General features: G+C 54.0%; 1 protein-coding gene across 1 annotated transcript in view; it reads right to left on the bottom strand.

Annotated features, from left to right (window-relative positions):
- Positions 1-16,708, bottom strand: part of LOC105703015 — a 64,126-nt gene extending 47,418 nt beyond the window's left edge. Inside the window, exons 1-3 of the mRNA XM_012431059.1 lie at positions 16,619-16,708; positions 9,926-10,059; positions 8,109-8,199 (exon numbers count right to left, since the gene is read on the bottom strand). Of these exons, the coding sequence (XP_012286482.1) occupies positions 8,109-8,199; positions 9,926-10,059; positions 16,619-16,708 (315 nt within the window). The remainder of the gene's footprint in view (positions 1-8,108; positions 8,200-9,925; positions 10,060-16,618) is intronic.
- Between the last annotated feature and the right edge of the window lie 4,034 nt (positions 16,709-20,742).

Below are 20,742 nucleotides of genomic sequence, written 5' to 3'. Positions count from 1 at the left end.
GGTTTCTTTTCCATGAGGGCACTGGCACGCGACGATTACCTCAGCCCCGCTTTAAAGCGTTCGCGCGATTTACTCTACCCCAGGATAATTTTCCGAGCTGACGCGAAAAATCGTCCTCGGACCAATGGACGCTCCAAAGCGGACGAGTTATCGACGGGATCAGTTTCCGAAAGAAAACAAAAAAAAAAGGAAACGAGGGTTAAACTTTTCAAGCAACCCCTTCCGGGCGCGAAGGGCCTCACGAGTAGCCATTAAACTTTAGCGACCGGTCGGGCTATCGGAACCGCCCTTCTCCTGGGCCTCTCCCCCGAGGGTGCGGTAGTTACCTGCAGAATTTCCCGCAGAACCTGCACGATCGGGAGTTCGGGGTCGTTAAGGGTAGGCATGGCCGAAGGGCGTCGGGACGGCCTCCAGGGACTAAAGCCGAGGGGTGGCTCGTGGCCTCGGTAAAAACGCCCGCGAAATCCGCGACGGACGACCCGAAACCGCAGGGCGGAGACCGAGGCACGGCGTTACAAGGGAGCCCATCTTCTAATAAACTTCGGGGGCAAAACGAACCATGCAAAACGGGGCTCGCCACCCTCTGGCCCGCGGCCTCTCCACTCCGCGCATCGGGCCGTCTCGCTCGCTCTCGCCCTAGGCGCGCTCTGTCCGTTTCTCTCGCCCTCGTTACAGGGTGCGGGACGCCCTCTCGCTCGGTCGAACGGCGACGTCGCTCTCCTTTCGCCACCTCCCTCGCTCTTGCAGGCCCTGTAGCTAGCCAGGGGCAACATCGTTCTAAATATGCAGCCGTCTTCCTCCCTCGTAAACTTTTCCACCCCTGTCCGCCAGCCCTTTCGACGCACAAATCACCGCCGGTCGCCCGACCTCGGAACTAGGGGTGGCACTATGACGCGACGTTCCGTCTTCCCCGGGACCAACTGAAGAGACTCGAGATTTAGCAACCCCTAGAAATTTCAGGAGTTTCAAAGGCTACTCCTGGAACCGGTCACTCCATGTCCGGAATTTCTGGATCCACCCCAGATTTTCTTGACGGCGGACGTAAGGAGCTGCAGCCGCTCGGAAATAACAGAGGGAGCGCGATCGCTCCAAAGGGAAGTTTCAAGTTCCGATGCGTCCCCTCCTCCCTCGGCGTTTTCGCCGACCGGGCACTTCTCGAAATGAGCCGGCCGGAGGGACGAAATGGCGTGTTTCTCCTGCATATTGCAATGAAGAGCGGGATCCCTCTGTCCTCGGCATCGCGGTGGTCCTCTTTTCCCCCTGAACTTCGGCGTCCACGCACCCCTCCCTCCAGAAGTCCATCTGCATGTAGAGCCCGTCACCCCCCTCGAAATTGGCGAGAGAAAAAAAATTAATTTAAACCCCACTTTGTTCTTTAAAATTGCATACGTACGTTTAGAGTCTATTTCTAAAAAATGCGGATTTTAGAGAAGGGAGGAAGAGGAGACGGAGACTGCGGAGAGGGGGTGCCGCGTCGCGATGCAGGCCGTCGGTATATTCCCCAACCTCTCTCGGTTTTTCGAAATGGATCGGCCGGTAATACGTAATCACGTATATATCTACTTTGCCCACCGACTCGACAAGATCCATCGCGGAAATTGCACGCCGGAGGATTTCTCCCGATAGGAAAAGCGAGATACGCCTCGTTCGAGGCGCGTCGCACTCGCGGAAAAGTGTCCTCGATATTCGATGCACTTTCCCCGCGAGGGCAAGAGGGGTAGGCGGGAAAGCGGCCGCGACTCATTCGCGAAATTTCCCTCGCGATTTTTCCCACAAGAAGGCGACGCACCGGTGAAGACGTTCGAGAGATAAAGAACAAAGGGAAACGCGAACGAGCCGAAAAATGACGTGACGATTGAGCAGGGATGAACGCCGACAGCCGACTCTCGCGTGCGTTTCACGGTACCATTGTCATCCACGCCTGGTCCGCGGGTTTTCGCATACGTAATTACACATGCGCGTGTAATGTTTCCGCCATCAGAGCAGGGAGTAAAATTTACTTTGTTCGGGAAATTGGATTCGTTGTTTGCCCTCGAGGGCGGCCCCGCCATCTTGCGTGCCGGCCAAACGCACGCCTCCGCCATTTTCACCGCAACTTTCGGAAACGAACCGAAAGCGGTAATTAGGATAAATTTCCATCTTCTAATTTTAAATAGAGCCGTCACCCAGAATGCATTGTGGCCGTTTAGAGGGCGTTACCTAGACATCGTAGCGGGGGTTTTACTGCGCCGGGGACAACGTCGACACGGGATTACCATATCGCCGACACCACTCGGAACAAATGGTCAAGTGGTCAGGGTCCGCAGCTGGTTTACTAAATTCCCGGCCGCGAACCGCCGCAGAAAGTGGAAACTTAACGGCGCGATCTGTTTAGCCGGCCACTTCCTACGGAATCCGTAAACCGCGGAATTAACCATTTTTCCCCGGCCAGTTTTTTCCGGGGCGAATCGAGTCATGAAAATATCGAGGATTCTAGGAATGCCACAGCACTCGAGGGTGGGGGATGAAAAAGTAAACACTTGTTTTTCCATCCAGGTCGCGCCGCGAATCGATACGTTTGTTACACCTTTCGCATCCACCCCTTTAAATCGGCCGATAAGAGGTTAATCCGAAAGTGAGGGAAGCAATAATAAGCGATATTAATTCCTGGACCACGTTCGCAGGGAGCGAAGTAAGCGATACCATTACACCGAGCAAATCCCTGGTGCGCGCTGTCAACGGCGCGAAGGACGACAAGGGGGCCATGTAAAGTGGAAAAGGGTTGTCGTAGGTAGCGGCAGGGTGGAGGATGGAGGAGAAAGGGCGGACACGAAGGAAAGGGTTGAAGGACTCAAACAGCGAGACAAGTGCTGCCGTTACAAAGCTGAAAGGGTGGAACGCAGGTCGCAGAGGGAAGAGGGTTCGGGAGGGGAGGCTGCCAGAGGGACGAGGGTGCGTGGCACGACTCATTTTCGGAAGTGGTTCATTTTTTATTATTTACCACGTTGGACTCCTTTCGGGACGCAGTCGGTCGCTGTTCCAAGGAGTCGAGAAAAAGAGAAGAGAAACGGGGATGGGGTGCGTGGCACAATGCCGCCACGAAGAGGAAAGACCGGAGGAAGGGAAAGTGCCCATCGAGGGTGAACGTTCGACCCCTTAGCTCCCCGATCATCGAAGTAGCTTTTCGAGGAAGGGGGAAACTCTTCAGAGATCGTATGGTCTCCTTAAACGTTCCATAAGGGAGCTCTTTCGATCCGACACGAAATGGGAAATAGAGCATCGGGAAATACCGAAAATTCTGTTATCGCGTACTTCGACTTTGAGAATCGTCGAAGCCGACGAGGGCTCGCCTTCGACCTAATGAAACCGGCGGGATGGTTTATTTTGTATCGCTCTCCGTGGACTTTTTTTTTCCCCGAGAAGTCGTTCGCAGCTCGTAGAAGTTGTAAAAACGAGGAGGACGGCGAACGGGGCGATAAGGACGAGGAGAGGCTTTTCATTCGTCCCCGCGAGAGCCAAAAGGGGAGAACTCTTCGAGCGAGGGTGAAACTTCACCCCTTTGGTCCCCGATCGTCGGGCCGGCTCGTCAGGGTCGATGAAGCTTCCTCGAGAAGTTTATCCTTCGACCGATCGGAAGCTACAGTTCGGATCTTCCCTTTCGCGGTATCTTCCTGATCTCCCGAGCGAATGGCTTGGACGCGAGACCCCTTTTAGGAAAGTTTCCGTGCTCGCGGGCGAAATGAATGGCGCGCAACGAGGAGGACGCTTACGTGCGAACCGGACCCTCGAAAACGGAGCTGGGTCCCGAGGGATCTCGAAAACCCTCCCGGAATGATTATCGTCGAGCTGACGGGTCGCGGCGGAACGTCGGAAACGTCGAGTCGAGGAACCGACGTCGCAGATTTCGGTCCTGGGTGATCTCGGGTGCCTGGGGCGAAACGAGGGGTGGCACTTCAGGGGGCGCGTCTGCCTCGAACATCGAGGACGATGCGACCTGAGTCCTAGGACCTGCCACCTGGAACTTCGCACCTACGATCCAGGATCCGGCGCTATTAATCGTAGGACCCTCGGCGTGACACGGGAAACGTCGAGGTGCGTGAAATTCGTCGGGGCCCTCGGACGTCGCCGTCGACGTACGAGGTGACGTCCGTTCCGCGGTGCTTCGCAGCTTCCGGCGGATCCGCGTCTCGGAATATCCTCGAGGAGCATCCGGATGAAAGGAGGGCGGAATGTCGCCATCCTCGAGACCCGGCACACCCCGGGACTCCCCGGGTTGGCCTTGCTCGTAAACTCCGCGCGAGCCGAGCCGGCGGCCATTTTGACGAGGTAATTAACGCAAGCTCTCGCGATCTTGTCGTCTTGCCGACCGCGTCAACGTCGTCCCACGGGCTTACAATGGAAATTCAAACCCATTATGCCAGTCTTAGGGGATCCGCAAGTGAAGCTATGCCGTGTAAGTTTACCGACGTCTCGGCGTCCAACGAGTTTTCCGCGTCAGCTCTCCAACCGCGCGACCCTCCGCACTCGAGAGACGCCATTTTCTCGCCGAAGTCGGGATCGGAGTTATCGCAAATAAATCCATCGCGGTGGAATAATTAATATCCCGCGAGCTGCCGGGAGATCCGAGGCAAATCAAATTAGACGTCGTACTCGCTTGTCACCGATCGGCGTATCCGGTGATGTAATTATTTTCCGCGCAATAAATCGAAGCTGCGAGGCTTCGGTAATTGGGGGGCGAGAGGGGGACCGGAAGCGAGGAGGTCGGCGGGAAATTCCGAGCCCACGATAAACTCAATAAATCGAGAGGTGGAGGTCTCCTCGAGGTGTGAGAACGCGACTAAATTGTTACTATTAGCGTGTTCCAGCCGCTTAAATCGAATCCGCGAATCCGCAGATACGAGGTCGCCGACGTCGCGAGGACGATTTCGAGCTCTTCGATGGATCGAAGCCGAGGGGACGAAATAGACTCGAGAATTACGGGATAAACTTTCAGCGGTATCGGCTTTATCACCGAGGGGCAAACAGGGAAAACGGGGCGCGACGCATAACCCGATCATGATTAAATCGAATGCCGGCAAAATGGCGTTGATATGCCTGTAAAAATTTCGAGCCGGGGGAATGGATCGCTGAAAAAAAAAAAAGTCAATATTTATCGTCGATTTATATATCTCTTTTTCGGGGTATCGCGGAAGACCCGGTTTCACGGAATTTGATGGAATTTCGGGTCAAACGACACCGACGCCAGTAGCGAAACCATCGGTAAAAATACGGGGAGTGGACTGCCACCGTGATTTCGAGATCGACGTGTGCCCTGACACTGGATGGAAGTACTAGGAACACGTATGCAGTAGAATGCACCGAGACCCTGCAACTGGAGCGCCGGCTTGAAAATCGAAAAAAGCGGCCAGCGTGAATAACTTTTTTTCCGCCTGCCGAGGCGCGAGACGTGTAACGTTCCGAATGTTATTCCGTACCTTTAGAACAGATAAACCGCGTTAACGTTAAAGTCGCCGGGGATTCGGATGAACTTCATTTATTTCGACATTGTTCACCCCTTCGCGGTGCAGCGAGGCCCGAAAAAGTGCGCTCCATTTCCGCGGCCGCGAAACGGCCTCGCTCAGAACGAGTCGGGCTCTGTTTCGCAACAATCTCCCTGCAAACGACGCGTGCCAAGAGAAACAATTCGCAGAAATTCGGCGAGCGGTGTGGCGTTATAACTTTGAAATCGATAGGTATCGGGAGTTCGGATGGCACCGCAACGGACTCGCTGAAACGCGATAGAGCCACGTAACAGGCCCGACAGGTTCAGCCGAGGCAAGGGGTTTCACCGATTTTGCAAAAGCCATTTTTTCGGGGGAGAATAAACATTCCTCGGCAGAATTCAACCGAATAAATCACGTCCGAGTATTCGGGAAAGACTAGCCGAACTACGGGAAGTGACTTCGTCGGCTCGTGGGTCGCTTTTCAGAATGGACGCCAGAGACGCCATATTCCGTGCACGTATTGGGCCGTATAAGGGAATTCGACCGGACGCGTAAGAAATGCGCAGCTGAGAAATAAGCCACTCGGCAGGGGGACGGTAAAGAGTGTTTTGCGGAGGTTAGGTCCGTCATTACCGGCGATGACGACGTCGAGTAGTAGTAACTTACCCGTTTACTCAGACAGTGGAACGGACCGAGGCGCGGCACCCCCTATGAATTCAAATTACCATCCGGTCGCGGAGAATTTTTAATTAAAAGCGTAACGTTATTTCGTTTATGGCCAGTCATCTCGCGGGGGTTAACGAGCATGAAATAAATGCGCGAAGCAGCTGCGGGGGAATTAAATGCACCAGCCAGGAGGATGCCCGAGGTCCTTCGACGAGGAGTTGCCCAAAATTGCGGGGACGCCTCCCCGCGGGAGGAAAATCCCCCTCAAACGTTTGTTCCAACCCCCGGATATGGAATCGTACGCCGGGATTTATCGCACTTGCATTAAATCATGAATATTCAGGATATTTCCGAGTGCATCTTACCTCCGCAAATAACGGAGAAGGTGATAGTCGTGAAATGCAGGGCGTTTCTGTTGCATCCGGGGCCAGCAGCCTCCGACTTCGGTATCGCACGATCAAAGGTGTAAAGGACATGGACTCAGCGTCTTAATTAATTAATTTCTACCGTTGTTCATTTGAAAAAATAATAAATTTCCGATTAAAAAATGATTTTTTTATTGGCCTTCTCGTCGAAGTATAGGAGTAACCGGGTCAAGGATCAGAAGTGCGTCTTCATCCGCTCCCGGGAAGATTCTTCTCTTTGGAAATCCCTCGACACGGCCGAGGCGACGAAGTCGTCGACTCGTCGCGCAGTTGCCGGCGTCGTCGCCGGTAATTGGACACCACTAATGCATCCTGGCCCCGACCGTGGGACGTGGAGGGAATAAGAGACGACGGGACCGCCGCGGCGGAAGAGGGCGGTAGAGGTCGATAAGGAAGGCGTCGTTATTTAGTTTCATCGGTCGCCCGATCTATTTTCACCCCCGGCGTCTGCGTGGCCGTTCGAGGAGAGCATCGACTACCTTATCATTGGATTGCCCACGTCCTAGGCCTCCGTGCCGGGCGTGGGGGAGGAGGATTCCCGTCCTGCTGTCTTCCCAGGACCAGCCAGGACCAGCCAGGGCCATCCGGTCGCGAGAGCCTTATAACGTCTCCGCAGATGCTGGGACTCGATAGGGACTCGCCAAGACTCGATTGGTTCGCCATTTCCACGGCGGATTCGATTCCTCCTCGGGCACGCGACCCGTAATCCCCAAAGGACGTAATCCCAGGGTAACCAGATACTTAGAGAGGACAAATGTCCCAGAAACCGGCGGTTTTACCTCGGCTCTGGAAGGCTAAGCCGTGGGTATATTTCTCGGGGGAATCAATTATCGAAGGAGCGATTAAACCCGTCGACAAAACGCTGACCGAGGCGCTGGCGATGAAAGGGTGCGGGGATTACACCCTGGGTGCTGGGAGAGAAAAAAAAAGGTGGAGAGAACGGGGTGTCATAATTTCGCGATAATCCATTTGCGCCCTCTTATTACGACTAGTCAATCGAACCCGGCACCTCGCTTTCGGGAAACGAATGGCAATCGCTCGTTTGAGCTTTTTAATCGAATACAATTTCCCCCCGAATTTCGCAGGCGCACTTTCATCCGATTAAGCTTGTATCCATTTTGCGCGAGCGAATTGTCCCTCGTTACTCGCGATCGAATTCTGCCGAGTAGCCCTCGTCGCGTTTTTAAGCAACATTTGGGCATTTTTCGGATTTTTCAAATTTTTGCATTTTAACCAACGAGTCGAATTTCGGCCGATTCTCTAGATTACTGATGACAAATCCGCGCTAAGGTACAGCAAACGAGTCGAGCATCGCCGAAACGCTCTTCTTTTCAGCGCAAATTAGAAAACTCTAAGCCCTCGTAAACTATAACTCGAACCCAAGTTGGCGTAAATACAAAATAGAGGGAAAAAAGGGAAAAAAGCCTGGTCGGTTCTTTTCCACGGGTTTGTAACTTTGAAACTGCCTCAGTTATGCTGGCATTCATCCTAAGTGCACGTTTTACGGTCTGCACTCGCATGCCGGCCCTTAATAAAAATGAATAAAAACGCTCACCTTTCCGGAGCCGCGAGAATTGCAGAGCAGCACCCCCGCAGCGTGGATGCGATACTCCTTGTCGAGCTGCTCGTGCTGGCCCTGGATCTTCCTGGAAACGAGATGGAACTCATTTTCTCCTGGTCAAAACTGTCGGCTCATTTCCACGGGTCGAAGACGCGTCCAACTTGGGGAGACGCGACGACCCTTTATTAAATATTCCCTATATTAAAATATCCCTATAACAAAGAAAAGGGGAGGGCTAAATATTGCCGACCGTCGGAATCCTGGGATCTCTTCCCCGGTGTTCTTCTCTCCTTTCGTCCCCCACGGAGGAAAGAGTACCTACCGAAGAACACTTTATTCCGCCTGCCCCATCGCGAAACGCGAGACAACGAGCGTCGAGAAAGGGACAAAAAGGGAGGAGGAACGTGTCGAAAGCGGAGGGTGGATTCGCGATCCCGTGGCATATTTTCCGCGCAGTTTACACTCGGTGATTTAGGAATTGAAAAAGTTCCCCCGCGAGCTGGGCGAGCGAGACGGCGGAAGAGATGGGAGGAACGAGCGAGAGGGAGAGAGGCACGTTTCGGAGGGGGTTGTCGCCTGACGCGAAACTTCGGCAATTATGAGCGAGCAAACAACGTTATAAATTCCCGGTACGAGGCGCAAGGATCGTTCACGTCCCTCGAAATATCATTTCTCGGCCGTAACTTGGGGAGCCATCGAAAGGGAGCACCGGAGGAAAATCCAGAGAACGAGAGAATAATTTACGGCGTCCCTTAACCGCGGATGCGTATGCCGGGAGTGTCGCCTCCGATTACGGGAGGTACTCGGGACGGCGACCATGGGCAGTCGTTAAGAGTCGTTCCCGATACCATATCAGAGGAGGGAAAAAAGTTCACCGGCCACTTATCGGCGAGCACGAGGGAATGGACCGCACCCGGTCAATCGGACCATTTCTCGGCCATCCCTGCGACCATTTCCGATTCAGCCGTTCGAGCATTAAACCGGTCGGCGTGTACGCGCCATTCCGACCTGGCCAAAGTTAGCGTCGCACAGTGGAGGGCCTGGCAGATCGATTACGAGAGATTGAAACCGCTCGGATAATCGGCCATCGGGCTAACTCGGCCATTCGGGGTCCACAATCGGGTGGCGCAGCCTCCGACCCCCTGCAAAGGATGCGAAGGATGTGCACGGAGTGGGCTGATAAATTATCAGTCCCCGGACTCGTTCCGCATTCCCATTTCCGGAGCCACGTCCACGCGTTCCCACGACGCGGCCTGCCCGGAAAACTTTGACCGCCCTTAGGGCCTCCGGCTCCTCTTCCAGGTGTGCCTTCCATGCGCTCCTCGTGTCGCCTGTCTCCTTCCCACCCTCTCCCCTCTTTCTCCTCCCCCGATGCGGAGCCTATGAATTATTATTACATCGCAGAGCCCGTGTCGTGCGCCGCTATGCTGCCATCTGGCGAAGGACGAGCCGAGTTCCGCAAACTCCGGGCCGAACCCCGGAAGCGTTTTCCGCGATGCGATCAATTCCGAATCACCCTGCGCCCTGCCTCAATTTCCAGGTGCCGGAGCTCGCTTCTAATACCTCGCTGCGACCATTCGTCACTTCCCGTACGATTACACGGCTCGATTGATTGAATCGATTTACCTATCCGAGGAGTTTCCCCCCGAGGAACCGGAGAATCGACCCCCTTCGATCGAACGATCCTTGATCCTTGATTTCCTCTTGGTTTTCTCATCCGTCGCGTTAAAGGAGTTCGTACACGTGCTACTTTCCGTGGTAATTATATAATATTGTTAGGTTGAAAATTTAATTTTTATGGGTGTACTTACGATATAGCGTGCAGAAGTTCCTGCCTCTGCTTCTCCTTCACTTTGACACTCCCACCCTCGGCAAGAGCGACCTGTAGCTCCCTCTGCAAGACTGCCAATTTACGTCTCTCGGCCTCGAGGAGCAAAGAGGTAACCTGCAACACCGACGGTAGAGTGAGTCCGGTTAAGATAACCCAGGATAACCCAGGATAACCCGTCCTGCTAAATCAGGAGGGAAGTATTCTAACGCCTCCCCGGGATCAATTTTTCTGTACGTAAGTATCCACCAGGTTAGCTCGAAACCGAGTTACGGTCATACCCTACACCAACGGGAAAGCGAGAGCGCCGACTTACCGACGTCAGCTAACCTACCTAAGAAACGAACCGGACTTCGCGTCCCCTGAAATATCGACGGAGGTAAGTATCCTTTCCTAGACTTTACCGATGGACTTTTCCCTCCGCAGGGTACGAAGAAATTAATTATTCGAGGATTCCCACGATTTAGCGTCCGGGGATTTTGGGATTCTTTGAAATTAACCAAGGATTGCGGTGGTCAGGATCGGAAAGGACACGGTGCGCGAAGGACATGGACATTGATCGAGCCCGGTCTCGCCGCATCGCGCGATCGGCGATCATCGATAGCCGGGGCGTTTATCAATTTGTCCCATGCATAAGGGAACTCGATAATGTCGCAAAAATCTAAATCGGCCGGAAAATTCACTTTCTTGGCGAGGTACCCTTGGGGATACCGATCTCTCTCCTAAGCGAGCTTATCGCTCTTCGCTCTCGGCTGGATGTAACCTCCGCTCGCCTAGCTGGCGGGATATCGTGCATGCGAATGCCTTCCATAATTGGCTGAAAGCATACTGAACTTCCTACGATTATATGACTTATTATTGCAAGATTATGCAAATCCGTTGCATCGCGTAGGATCGCACCGTGTACCTCTTTAACCCGCGTATACGAGCGGTAATGCCCGCGAGAGCGGAGCAGCGGTTCTCAGCGGGCCCCGAAAGGATCGACCAACCACGAGCCGGGAGTTTCGTGTCCTGATAAGGATCAATCCTTCATCGATCCGCCAAGAGCCAAGGATTCGTACATAGAAACCTCCCTAGGGTTGCGCGCACCTCTACTTGTCCTACCAGTCCTTACACAGAGCCGAATAATTAACTCCACGCAAGCACCCCGATTTACAAGTTTTCATCACCCTAGAGCCCCTGGACGGTCCCCCGGGACCTTCGGATTGAAATTGGAGAGACTCCTTTCCCGACCCAGGAAAAGCGAAAAATCCTATCGCGGGTACTTTGGACCGCGTTATCCCACTTTGTATGCAAAACGGGTTGCCACGAGTCAACGACCCCGCGTCGCCTTTCGAGGTAGTCGGTGCGTGTAAGAGGTTTAACGCTTAACATCGATGGGGATTTTCCGATAGGAGAGCTCGATCGAGAAATTTCGGTCTTTATCGAGGGCCTCCACCACGTGGCAGCGCGCTGACCCTCCGCGCGCTGCGCCGGTCGCGGATAAGGACCCTGAAGGTCCTGCTGCGTTTGGTCATTTAATTTGTCCACATCCAGCACCTCCCGGATTTCCATCGAACTCGTGGCCTCGAAGTTACGACATCGCTCGGCCAATTACGGCGAGGCGGGCCGGCCGGTCCTGCGACGGTCTCACCTAATCTCGTCGCCAGGATCGGCCGCGTGGCCTCCGCAAGAAAACCGCATGTTGCATCGTAAACGCGCAATTAAGACGCTCACCTCTGCCGCGGAGGAGACAGAAGAGGAGTCGTCGCACTCGCTTACGCAACTCGCGATGAAGAGGAGAGGGCAGAGGCGAGCGAGAAACCCATCCTCGAGCGAGTCGCGCCCACCGCCCCCGCGAGATCTGGCCCCCTTATGTCTTCGACTTTTTTACCTCCCAGCCTCTTCCCCGACCTCTTCCACGGAGTGGAAATCGATCTTCGCTCCTGGTTCGTGCAGGATCTGCCCGCGGATTCTGCGGCGCATCCTCGCGCCAGCGCGGACTATCCGGGACGGACCTTGAAGAGACCCGCGATCAGCTGATCGGCGAGGGATGAAAGGGGTGAGCCCCGACCCCCGATAATTACGCCGTGATCCCGGGAGGAAAGTCAAGACTTAGAGTGTTGAGGGTACGGTGATGGGGACGCGGATAGATACGGACGGCTTCGGACTCGCCGCGATGGGAAGGCCTCCCATTTGTCGTGGATTACCCACGCGGGCATTTGTCGGTGCGCCGGCAATTAAATTATTCCCGCGGTATGTGCGATTTGCACTTTGCACGAGCGGGCAACAATCGCGGCTTCAATTGCTTTCAGCGATTCGACCATTAAATCGGCGAGTGAACGTCGCTTTTCGAGAGAGGAGCCGCCGACTCGTACATTCGGAGTTAACTGCCTATTACGAGAGCGGCTACAGAAGTGAAACGCTGGGAGATTTTCATTCAAACTTTTTTCCTACACCGTAAGTGGTACTCCAGGCGATGTAATAACGCGATCGGAAGCGAATGCCTTTAACCCTTTGCGCGGAAATGGTGACTGCAAAGGGCCTTATTATGCCCCTTAAGTATGTACCATCGGGTTGTTCACCGCGAAGTCGCGGAATTTCCTCTCTTTTTAACTTCCGTATCAATGACACGTAATGAAAATAATTTCACGTGTCCCTTAGAAATGCCTGAAATTTCGCAAAAATCCCAGGAAATCCCTGAAGGTTCAATTGAAATCCATGAAAATCCGTGAAAAATCCTAGGAATCCTGTAAATGTTCAGAGACCCGGCTCAATCTAAGTGCTCCCATTTTCTGCCCTGTATCATCATCCAGAAGAGCGAACCGATTCCTCTCGGAAGCCAAGTCTTTGTCCGGCGACCGGTGGGAGCGGCGCCTGTGGGAAACGAGCGGCGATCGGCAGGACACTCCTCGGAGGAGCCGCACAACGGAGGGACATCCGTGGCGAATCCCGTCGAGCTCGGCGGACCCATTACACGGCGCCGTTGCGGTCTGCCGACTATTACCCCTTTAATCGGCGCATCCCGTCCCGGGCGTGCTCGAGCCGCGACTCCTCCTCGGCGTCGGCTCGCCATTCCCACGTCGCGACGCTCCAGGCGCGGCGCCGCGACGACTCGCGACGTCCCCGAGTGGACGCGCCTCTGACGCCGATCGAGCGCGACGTCGGGCGCCGAATGTCGAGCGCAAACGGCGACGCCTTTCTCCGCAGACCCGGGGCCGGAAACGGGATTCCGTTCCGCCGATTTCCAGCGGACGATCACGAGGATGCGCGGACGACGAAGTGCATCTCGGTCACGGCCGGCGACGAACGAAAGGAAGTGGACGCGCGACGTGGAAAGTAGCGAAAGCTCGATTATCCACCGACACGGTGCATCGCCTTTCCCCGGGGATGCCGAACCCTCGTCGCGTCATCGCGAGGGTCGCTACAAATGGCCTCGTGCAAAACGTAACGAAAAATGGCATTTGTGAAGAACCGACACAACATACATACATTTTCTATTTTGCAACGTTTTTATTGGAGTTTTGGCTATTAAATTCAGTGGTCCTGTACCATATTCCTCCACCTTGCCTGTGATAATTAATCCAAGAGCGATCAACCAGGTTCGATTAGTGGACCAACGGGAGGCTCTTTATTATTTTTCAATAAATTATTGCTGGCAAAGAATGCACTTTAGAGAAAAGTTGTGTTACACTTTTCGACTCCTTTTCCAATGAAGGTGGCCTGTATAAATCATGAGTCTTTTTGCTCGGTCGATATACGTTTAGTTTTAGACATTTCTCTGGAAATAAGCCTTGTCCATTTCTCAAGGGAATGATGTTCCCTTGCCTCATGTATCGTGGGTAGTTCATTGGAGCCGGACTTGGAAAGTGGCGCGACGAGCTGGACATTGTCGTTGTCAACGTCAACTTTCCTCGAGGAGGCGCCTCATCGATACTCATTGTTCGCCGTCTATCGATACGTCGCGCGACGAGCGACCCCTCCGCCGGGATTTCTACTTCCGCCGTAAATTCTGGGGAAATAAGCGCGCGCTCGCGTGTCGGACTCGGGGAAGAAGAAGAAGAGGAAGAAAAGGACCGAGGAAACAGGACTTTCTAACTTCGTGACTGCTAGTCGAACTCCTTTCGACGAGACCGCGGTCCTTAACGAACCGAGCCGGGATATCGATCCCTGGTTGTCGCGTGCCTCTCTCTTTCCCCGGTCCCGGCGCGATTGGTTCCCTCGCCATTCGGCCGACAATTTCGCACGCTAATATCCTGCGGACTTGGTAACGAGAAGTCGCCATAAAGATTCAAGGAAACAGGGCCGCGATCGCGATAAGCCCTGCCGGCCTCCAGGGAAAGCCGGGCCCGATGGTGCCGATTTAAAGCGTTTCCGCGGAAAGTTAGCATAAAAAGCGGCCCCATAATTTGCCCGACAAGCGGAATTTTACGACCGACCTGGGAAAAGCGCCGCGATAAATGCAGAACCCCCGGGCAAAAAATTCCGAACGTCCATGGAATAAATAATTGACCGAATTGAAACGTGCCATCCTCGCTAAGGATAATGCCTGGAGGAACCCTATTACGGAACGCTTCCAATTCCTGCCGTATTCTGGCTGCCCAGATTTTAATCTAATATGCAATCTACCATCTTTACATAGAACCGCGCCTAAAGGCCGCACGCGAACATCGAGTTACCGGATGTTACTGGGAATATCGCATCGATCGCCTCGGACGATGAAAAACGTGTCGGGCGAATCGACGTAGAAATTGCTTCCCATTAGACCCGACGCTCCTACACCCACTTCGAAAATGGAAACAAAGATACTGCAGCGAAAAAATAAAGAATAGGAATTTTGTGCGTCCCGATTTTTATGGCGGCGTCGAATTAAACGTTTCCATGGATACCGTGGTTGGACGCCAAAAGCTCGGTCGATGGTTTCCGTCCACGGGCACGTCTTGGGCTCGCCGGAAGTTGCGGAAATCATATAACATCCTTTATCGATAAAGATTCGCAACGCGTCACGCACGCCGGAAGTCGGGCTCTGAAAATCCGCTAGGTTTAGCGGCGATTACAATAATTCATCGTTAAAGCCACGAAAATGAAAAGTAAGTGCGCACGAGCCCGTAACTAGACTCGACGTTGACCGACCCGTGAGAAGTTACGAAATTATTTTTTCCCTCCCCTCCCTTCTGAAAACAGGACTACCGTTAACTCTTACTTAAGAGCAAGAACGTTATCGGGTACTTCTATCCGAGCTATTAAAAATCCGGACATGGAAAGACTAAAATCCGAGCTTACGAGGTACTCCTGCTCGCGTTACGACGTAACAAAGTGTAATAAAAACATGACGCACTCGTTGCAGGAGCCACGATTGCCCGATCGATTAACCGACCGGTTAGCGAGTAAAAAATCAAGCTTGGCAAGCTTTCCTCGATCCATACAAACGGATCGTTGGAGTTCCATGTCGTCCGAATATAAATCGCCCCGTCCACGTACGCGGATACCGCGTATGAAATATGTCGTCGTGGGGAAAATAAACGACTGGTCTAATCATAAATCCGAGCGATGACTAAACGCCGCCATTAGGTGATCGAGAGCGAAATGCTCAACAAATTGATTCTACCAACCGATTTTCGCATCTTCGGGGTGTTTACGGTGCAAGCGTCGATCCGTCATCGAGGGCGCCCTGGCGGCATCGCGCCGATCGATCGGACCTCGTATCAATCGGCAATTAATAAGGAGTTCGTTAAGCGACCGCGTTAGGACCCACAAGAGAGGTTAACACGAGTCGTATCTTCGGAGGATCAAATTGCTTCAAAGCGCCGGCTCGTCTTTTCCGCCCTCCTCTCCTTTTACGACGGCCCTTCCCGTCCCTTTACAGCGTCCCCTCTTCCTCTTGGCGACGACGTCCATTTATGAAACCCTATCCTCGCCGGGGATCTCGACTCCGTGTCGCAGCTTTTAGGAAATTCAGCGACGAGCTCTTGCGCGTCTCCCATAATTTCCAGAGTCCGAGGATTCGCGAAATCTCCGAGGACTGGCAAGTCTCGATCCGCCCGATCGGTCACGATCGGGGCAAGGATCGCATCGATCGATCGATCGATCGATGGCCGTCTGGCCGCAACCGCGAAAAACCGGGGTCGGAGAGAAAGGACCGGGAGCGGAAGGAATTGGACGCCGGCAAAAGGACGACTGAGAGAGACGGGGCGAGTCGACTTTCCTCGAGTCTCTTTCGATTTCAGTCGGCACGTCCGAGGACGAGGGGGCTCTCGCCGAGCACCGGCGAGTACGGCTTTTCTGGGTCGGACCTCTCACCGAGTGGTGACCATCGGTCCAAGTCCGCCACCGCCGTGAAACTCGACCGGTGAACGGACGTCTATATTTATCACAGTCCATGGTGCACTATTTTCGCACCTGGCATTCTTCGGCTCGCGGCCTACAGGTACCGCCAAGGACTCGAAGCTGAGCCGTGAAAAGAGTCCTTTTTTCGAAAAAGCTTCTCTTCTTCACGACTCAATCTTCTCAATCAATCATTTTCCATGATTTCTTTTTTCAAAATCGATTGTCTTTGATAACGCGCGACGAACGACATCGCGATTCGGTAACGAGGGACGTACAACCTTAGAATCGTGATTTCTGCCTGCGATTTCCGAATAATTTACAAGGGAATTCCAGTGATGTGATCCATGATTTTTTTAGGGGTTGCACTCACCTCGAGTTGCACCCCAAAGAGGTCCCTGGACCGTCCTGGCCTGGGCGCGTCCAGCTTCTGCATCTCGGCACCCCTCTCTACGAGGCCCATCTTCCAGAAATCTGCAACAAGCGAGAGCGTTGTAGTCGTGCGTAAAGCGTGAGCAGGATGACGGGGCACGTTGCAGGTGCAGCCAAGCACCTCGTGTCAACGGACCCCGTGGCCTCCACCGGCGGGAGCGGAGATCGATCCCCGGCCCCGCCGCCCCTCCGAGGCGTAGAGAGGTTAGGTTGCACCGCCGACCACGTGACTCGCCAACAACAATGCGGTGCATGTGCATAACCTCGGTGCGTAGCCGGACTGGTACCGAGTTTATACCGTTACCGCCGAGAGAGAAATTACTGGCTAATTATTTATCGTTAATTGCTCGACACCCGGCCAGCACTACGCCGTCGAAACGGGGAATTGCGTCGAGAAATCGCGCCATGCAACCAGCACGAGGTTGGCCCGCGACGAAGGTCTTGCTTTATTGCGATAAAAGGAAAAAGAGACGAGAGACCTTTGTCGAATTCAAGATGTATCGCGGGAGAACTCGAGAAAACCCGGGAAAACTCATTAAATGGGGCACCCACTGGTAGAAAGTGAACGCTCCGGCGCGGCGCGTCCAAGGGCGAAGTGCAACCTATTACCGGTCGTTATAGAAAATCAAGAAAGTTCCACTTTCGAATTTCCACCGCGATTGGGGTCTTTTGTAGAGTGGAGCGGAGATATCTAGATCTCTCGGACTTTCTAGGATTTATTTACTCTCCGTCGAAGGATGATTTATCGCGGGATGCCGCGACCGTCTCTTCGGCGTGGAGGGTCGCGCATCTCGAGAGTGCGGAGAAGCTCTGGCCAAATAGAAATCCTGCCAGGAGCCTCGTGGCGAAGAGATCGTTAAAGGCATTTCTAAAGAAGGAAGCCCGTAAAGGAAATCGCGCAATGAACTTTCCGAACTTCCGAGCCCGTGGCATAACGATGCGTTCCGCGACTCGCCCACGGCGCACTTTCTTCCGTGATGGGTCTAAATGGCCGCGCGGCCGTTTACGGCGAGCGGATCCCCGATATCGCATCTACGCGCCTTATGATATCATCCAATTAACCGGACCCCTCGAAACGCGAGTCTCGATGGGACGCAACCGAAGGCTGATGATTTTCACCTCGCACCTCGCTTAACGGCACAACTACACGAGACCACCAGGAGGTCTAACCGGCACCACCAACCTGGAAGAACCGCCACGGTCGTGCCGTTACGGTAACCTCGTTACCGTTAGCGTTACCTTATCACCCGCCAGGATCCCTATCACTGGCATAGGCAGATCGGAGACTCGCCCACGGATCTACAGAAAATTCCCACAGCTGGGACCTCCGCACAAGGTCCCGCTTAAACCTGCCGAGTGTCGCACAGACTGCGACGCGTCGACGCGTCAAGGTTAAAAAGCGAATCGGAATTGTTCTTAGCCTCGCAACATTAGCGAAAATTTTCTAACCGGTTCTTTCTCCGGTTTCATCCTCGTTGCGCTGCCGCGATCTGGGCGAGATGTGGAACTCGCTCGTAAACCTCTCTACCCGAAGAGGTGAAAATTTCAGATATGACCCCGGTGGACCATTTGAGGTACCCTTCCGGTGGATTTTTACAATGCGCCAGAGGCTTCCTTTCCCTGCGTCGTTCCTCTCTTCGCTCCAGGGCTTCGAGAGCGAGCGGAAGCGAGCTCTTCAGGGTCTGCAGAGCCACGACCGACCGAAGAAACGAACGCTAACGGGATCGCGATACGGATCGTTGGAGTGCCCACCAGAGGGGCCGCCAACTCTACGCGTCTCCCCATCCTGGACCACCGGAAGCTGCGAAGACCGGATTCGAAGATCGAAAATTGAGCGGGAATGAGATGGGAAGAGAGAGAGGAAACTACTTCTCCGAACCGAAGGAGCACTTTTCGCTGAACCCGTCGCGCTCGAAGACGTCTTCAATGTCTTTGAACTCTTCGAATGTATTTTATTTTTTTTTTTTCAAGGGCAGAGGGGGGTGGTAACGATTTCAGCCGATGGGCAGTGCGCCTAGAGTTGCCGGTGTTACGTTTAAAAACGTAAGAGAGAAAACACGTTAACCGTGGGCCTTTCTTTGCGCGGGTCTTACGAGTTCGTCGAAAGTCCAATTTGCCATTTCCCGTTCCACATCGCGGGATGCGAACCGAATCGCGAGATCGAAAGTTGCGCCGCCGAGGGAGGAAAAGAACCACACCGAGCGATCTCCTCCGACGGGATAACCGCTCTTCTCCGAATGGACGTTGCTGGATAGAAGGATAGCTCAATGGTCGAGTGCGCAAGCGGTGCACAGTCGGTACGAGTCGTTCCAAACATTGCCCCTGATTGTGGGCAGCTCGGCTCCTCGTTCCCCGCTCTGGGAAAGGAAAAGTGGTCGATTTCACCGAATGTTCGTTACCGGGTAATGGAAAAGGTAATTGCCCCGTTGAATCATCGCTCGCTCTGAACGCCGATCGGCTTCGGGAGAGCCGATCTCGCCAAGGTAAGGGAATTTGCTCGACTCGCGAGTCGCTCCACCGGACAGTCGATAATCGCCCTGCCAGGTAAAATTCTCGGTGCGTTAAGTCGATCGTCGGTCAATCGAGTGGTTTCCTTTAATTCGGTTGCGATAGATCGATAATTAATCGCGAAGAAACCGAGCGACGGGAAGTCGATAGAAAATCGAGAGGGATTCTCCGTCGCCCGAAAGGCTGCGCTGGGTATCGCAACCCAGACGGGTCCTTCTCGGATAAATCTTCGGATAAATCTCCGGATCTCCGTTCTCCGTCTTCCCGCCGTCTTCTTCCGTCGAGTCGACGGAAGGGAAGACGGATGGAGCCGAGGGCAAAGCTCCTGCATCCCGGGCGCGGAGAGATCTCTCTTTCGCGCCGAGGATGCAACCTGCATGCAGGTGCATAATGAGATCGCATTGCGTATGACATGCCGGACCCCCGCTGCCAGTGCCCCGGGCACTAATGTCCAACCGACGACGCGTCCACGCGGAATTGGAAGTAAGCGGCAATAACGATTACGCCCGGGAATAGTAACGATGACGGAGATAATGAGGGTAATGATTCTAATGGCCAGGTAAGCCCAGACGAGACAATTCTCTAGTCGCTATCTTCAAAGAGCATCTCGCCGCCGAGCGTTGTCGCGTCGCGTCGTCGCGTCGCGCTCAAACGTGACCCGACGAGACTTTCTCACCGCGCGCGCATGCGTGCGACGAGTCGCGAGTTCTTGTCACTCGAAATCATCATTAGCGCTTCTTCCGCGCTCTATTATCCTCCCGGAAGATAATGGAGACCCTTGATTCCCCGAGAACTCGCGACTCATTCCAGACGTACACCCCGCAACTTGAGAACCGATACCCAGAGTAACGAGGTAATGAAATCACGAACTCTCGCCAAAAGTGCGGACACTCCGCCCGATAAAAATGGCCCACGTGGATACCGATATAAAAAGTCCCTCGCAGGATCTCCCCGCGTTATTATTAATCGTTTCCGTCAGCTCGTCCCAGGAAATCGGCGATAATTTCCGGCTCGACTTAACGAGGATTCCATGGTACACGGCATCCGCGACGTGATCGATGCGACGGATTATCGCGGACTATCCCTGCGGTGAAATCGACGGCTCGACAAAAAGCGAGATTTCGAGCAGAACGGAGCGGATGGCGGCGAGTCGCTCGTCAGAGGGCGATTTGCATCGAAGGTCGGTGGATTCGAGGTTCGATCTGGCACAGGTTCGCATTGGCGACTCGAGGCGGTTCCTCGGTCGGCAGAAAAACCGACTTCGCGGTCGCCGGATTAACCGAGGAGGAAACGATTCCTCGAGTTTTGCCGAAGGAAGGCCAGCCAAGGCGCGGCCACCGCGAGGGGCTCGCCAGGTCGAGTTCCACTTGGAGTTCCACTATCTTATTTTCCTTCTCGCCCTCTCCTCGACCATCTCATCTTGTCCCGTACAGGTCGGCTCGTAACGCGTCGTCGGATGAAAAAGGCGTTCCTCCGGTAACGCTCCGACGACATCGACATCGACTATCCGAACAAGGACGATTACCATTACCGGTAGCGCCAAGTGGGTCATGACTG

Source organism: Orussus abietinus, unplaced genomic scaffold (genome assembly GCF_000612105.2).
Source record: "Orussus abietinus isolate OABI.00-Male unplaced genomic scaffold, Oabi_2.0 scaffold175, whole genome shotgun sequence".
NCBI classification, from domain to species: domain Eukaryota; kingdom Metazoa; phylum Arthropoda; class Insecta; order Hymenoptera; family Orussidae; genus Orussus; species Orussus abietinus.
Note: the sequence above shows the minus strand (reverse complement) of the source record. Positions and strands in the feature narration are given on the sequence as shown.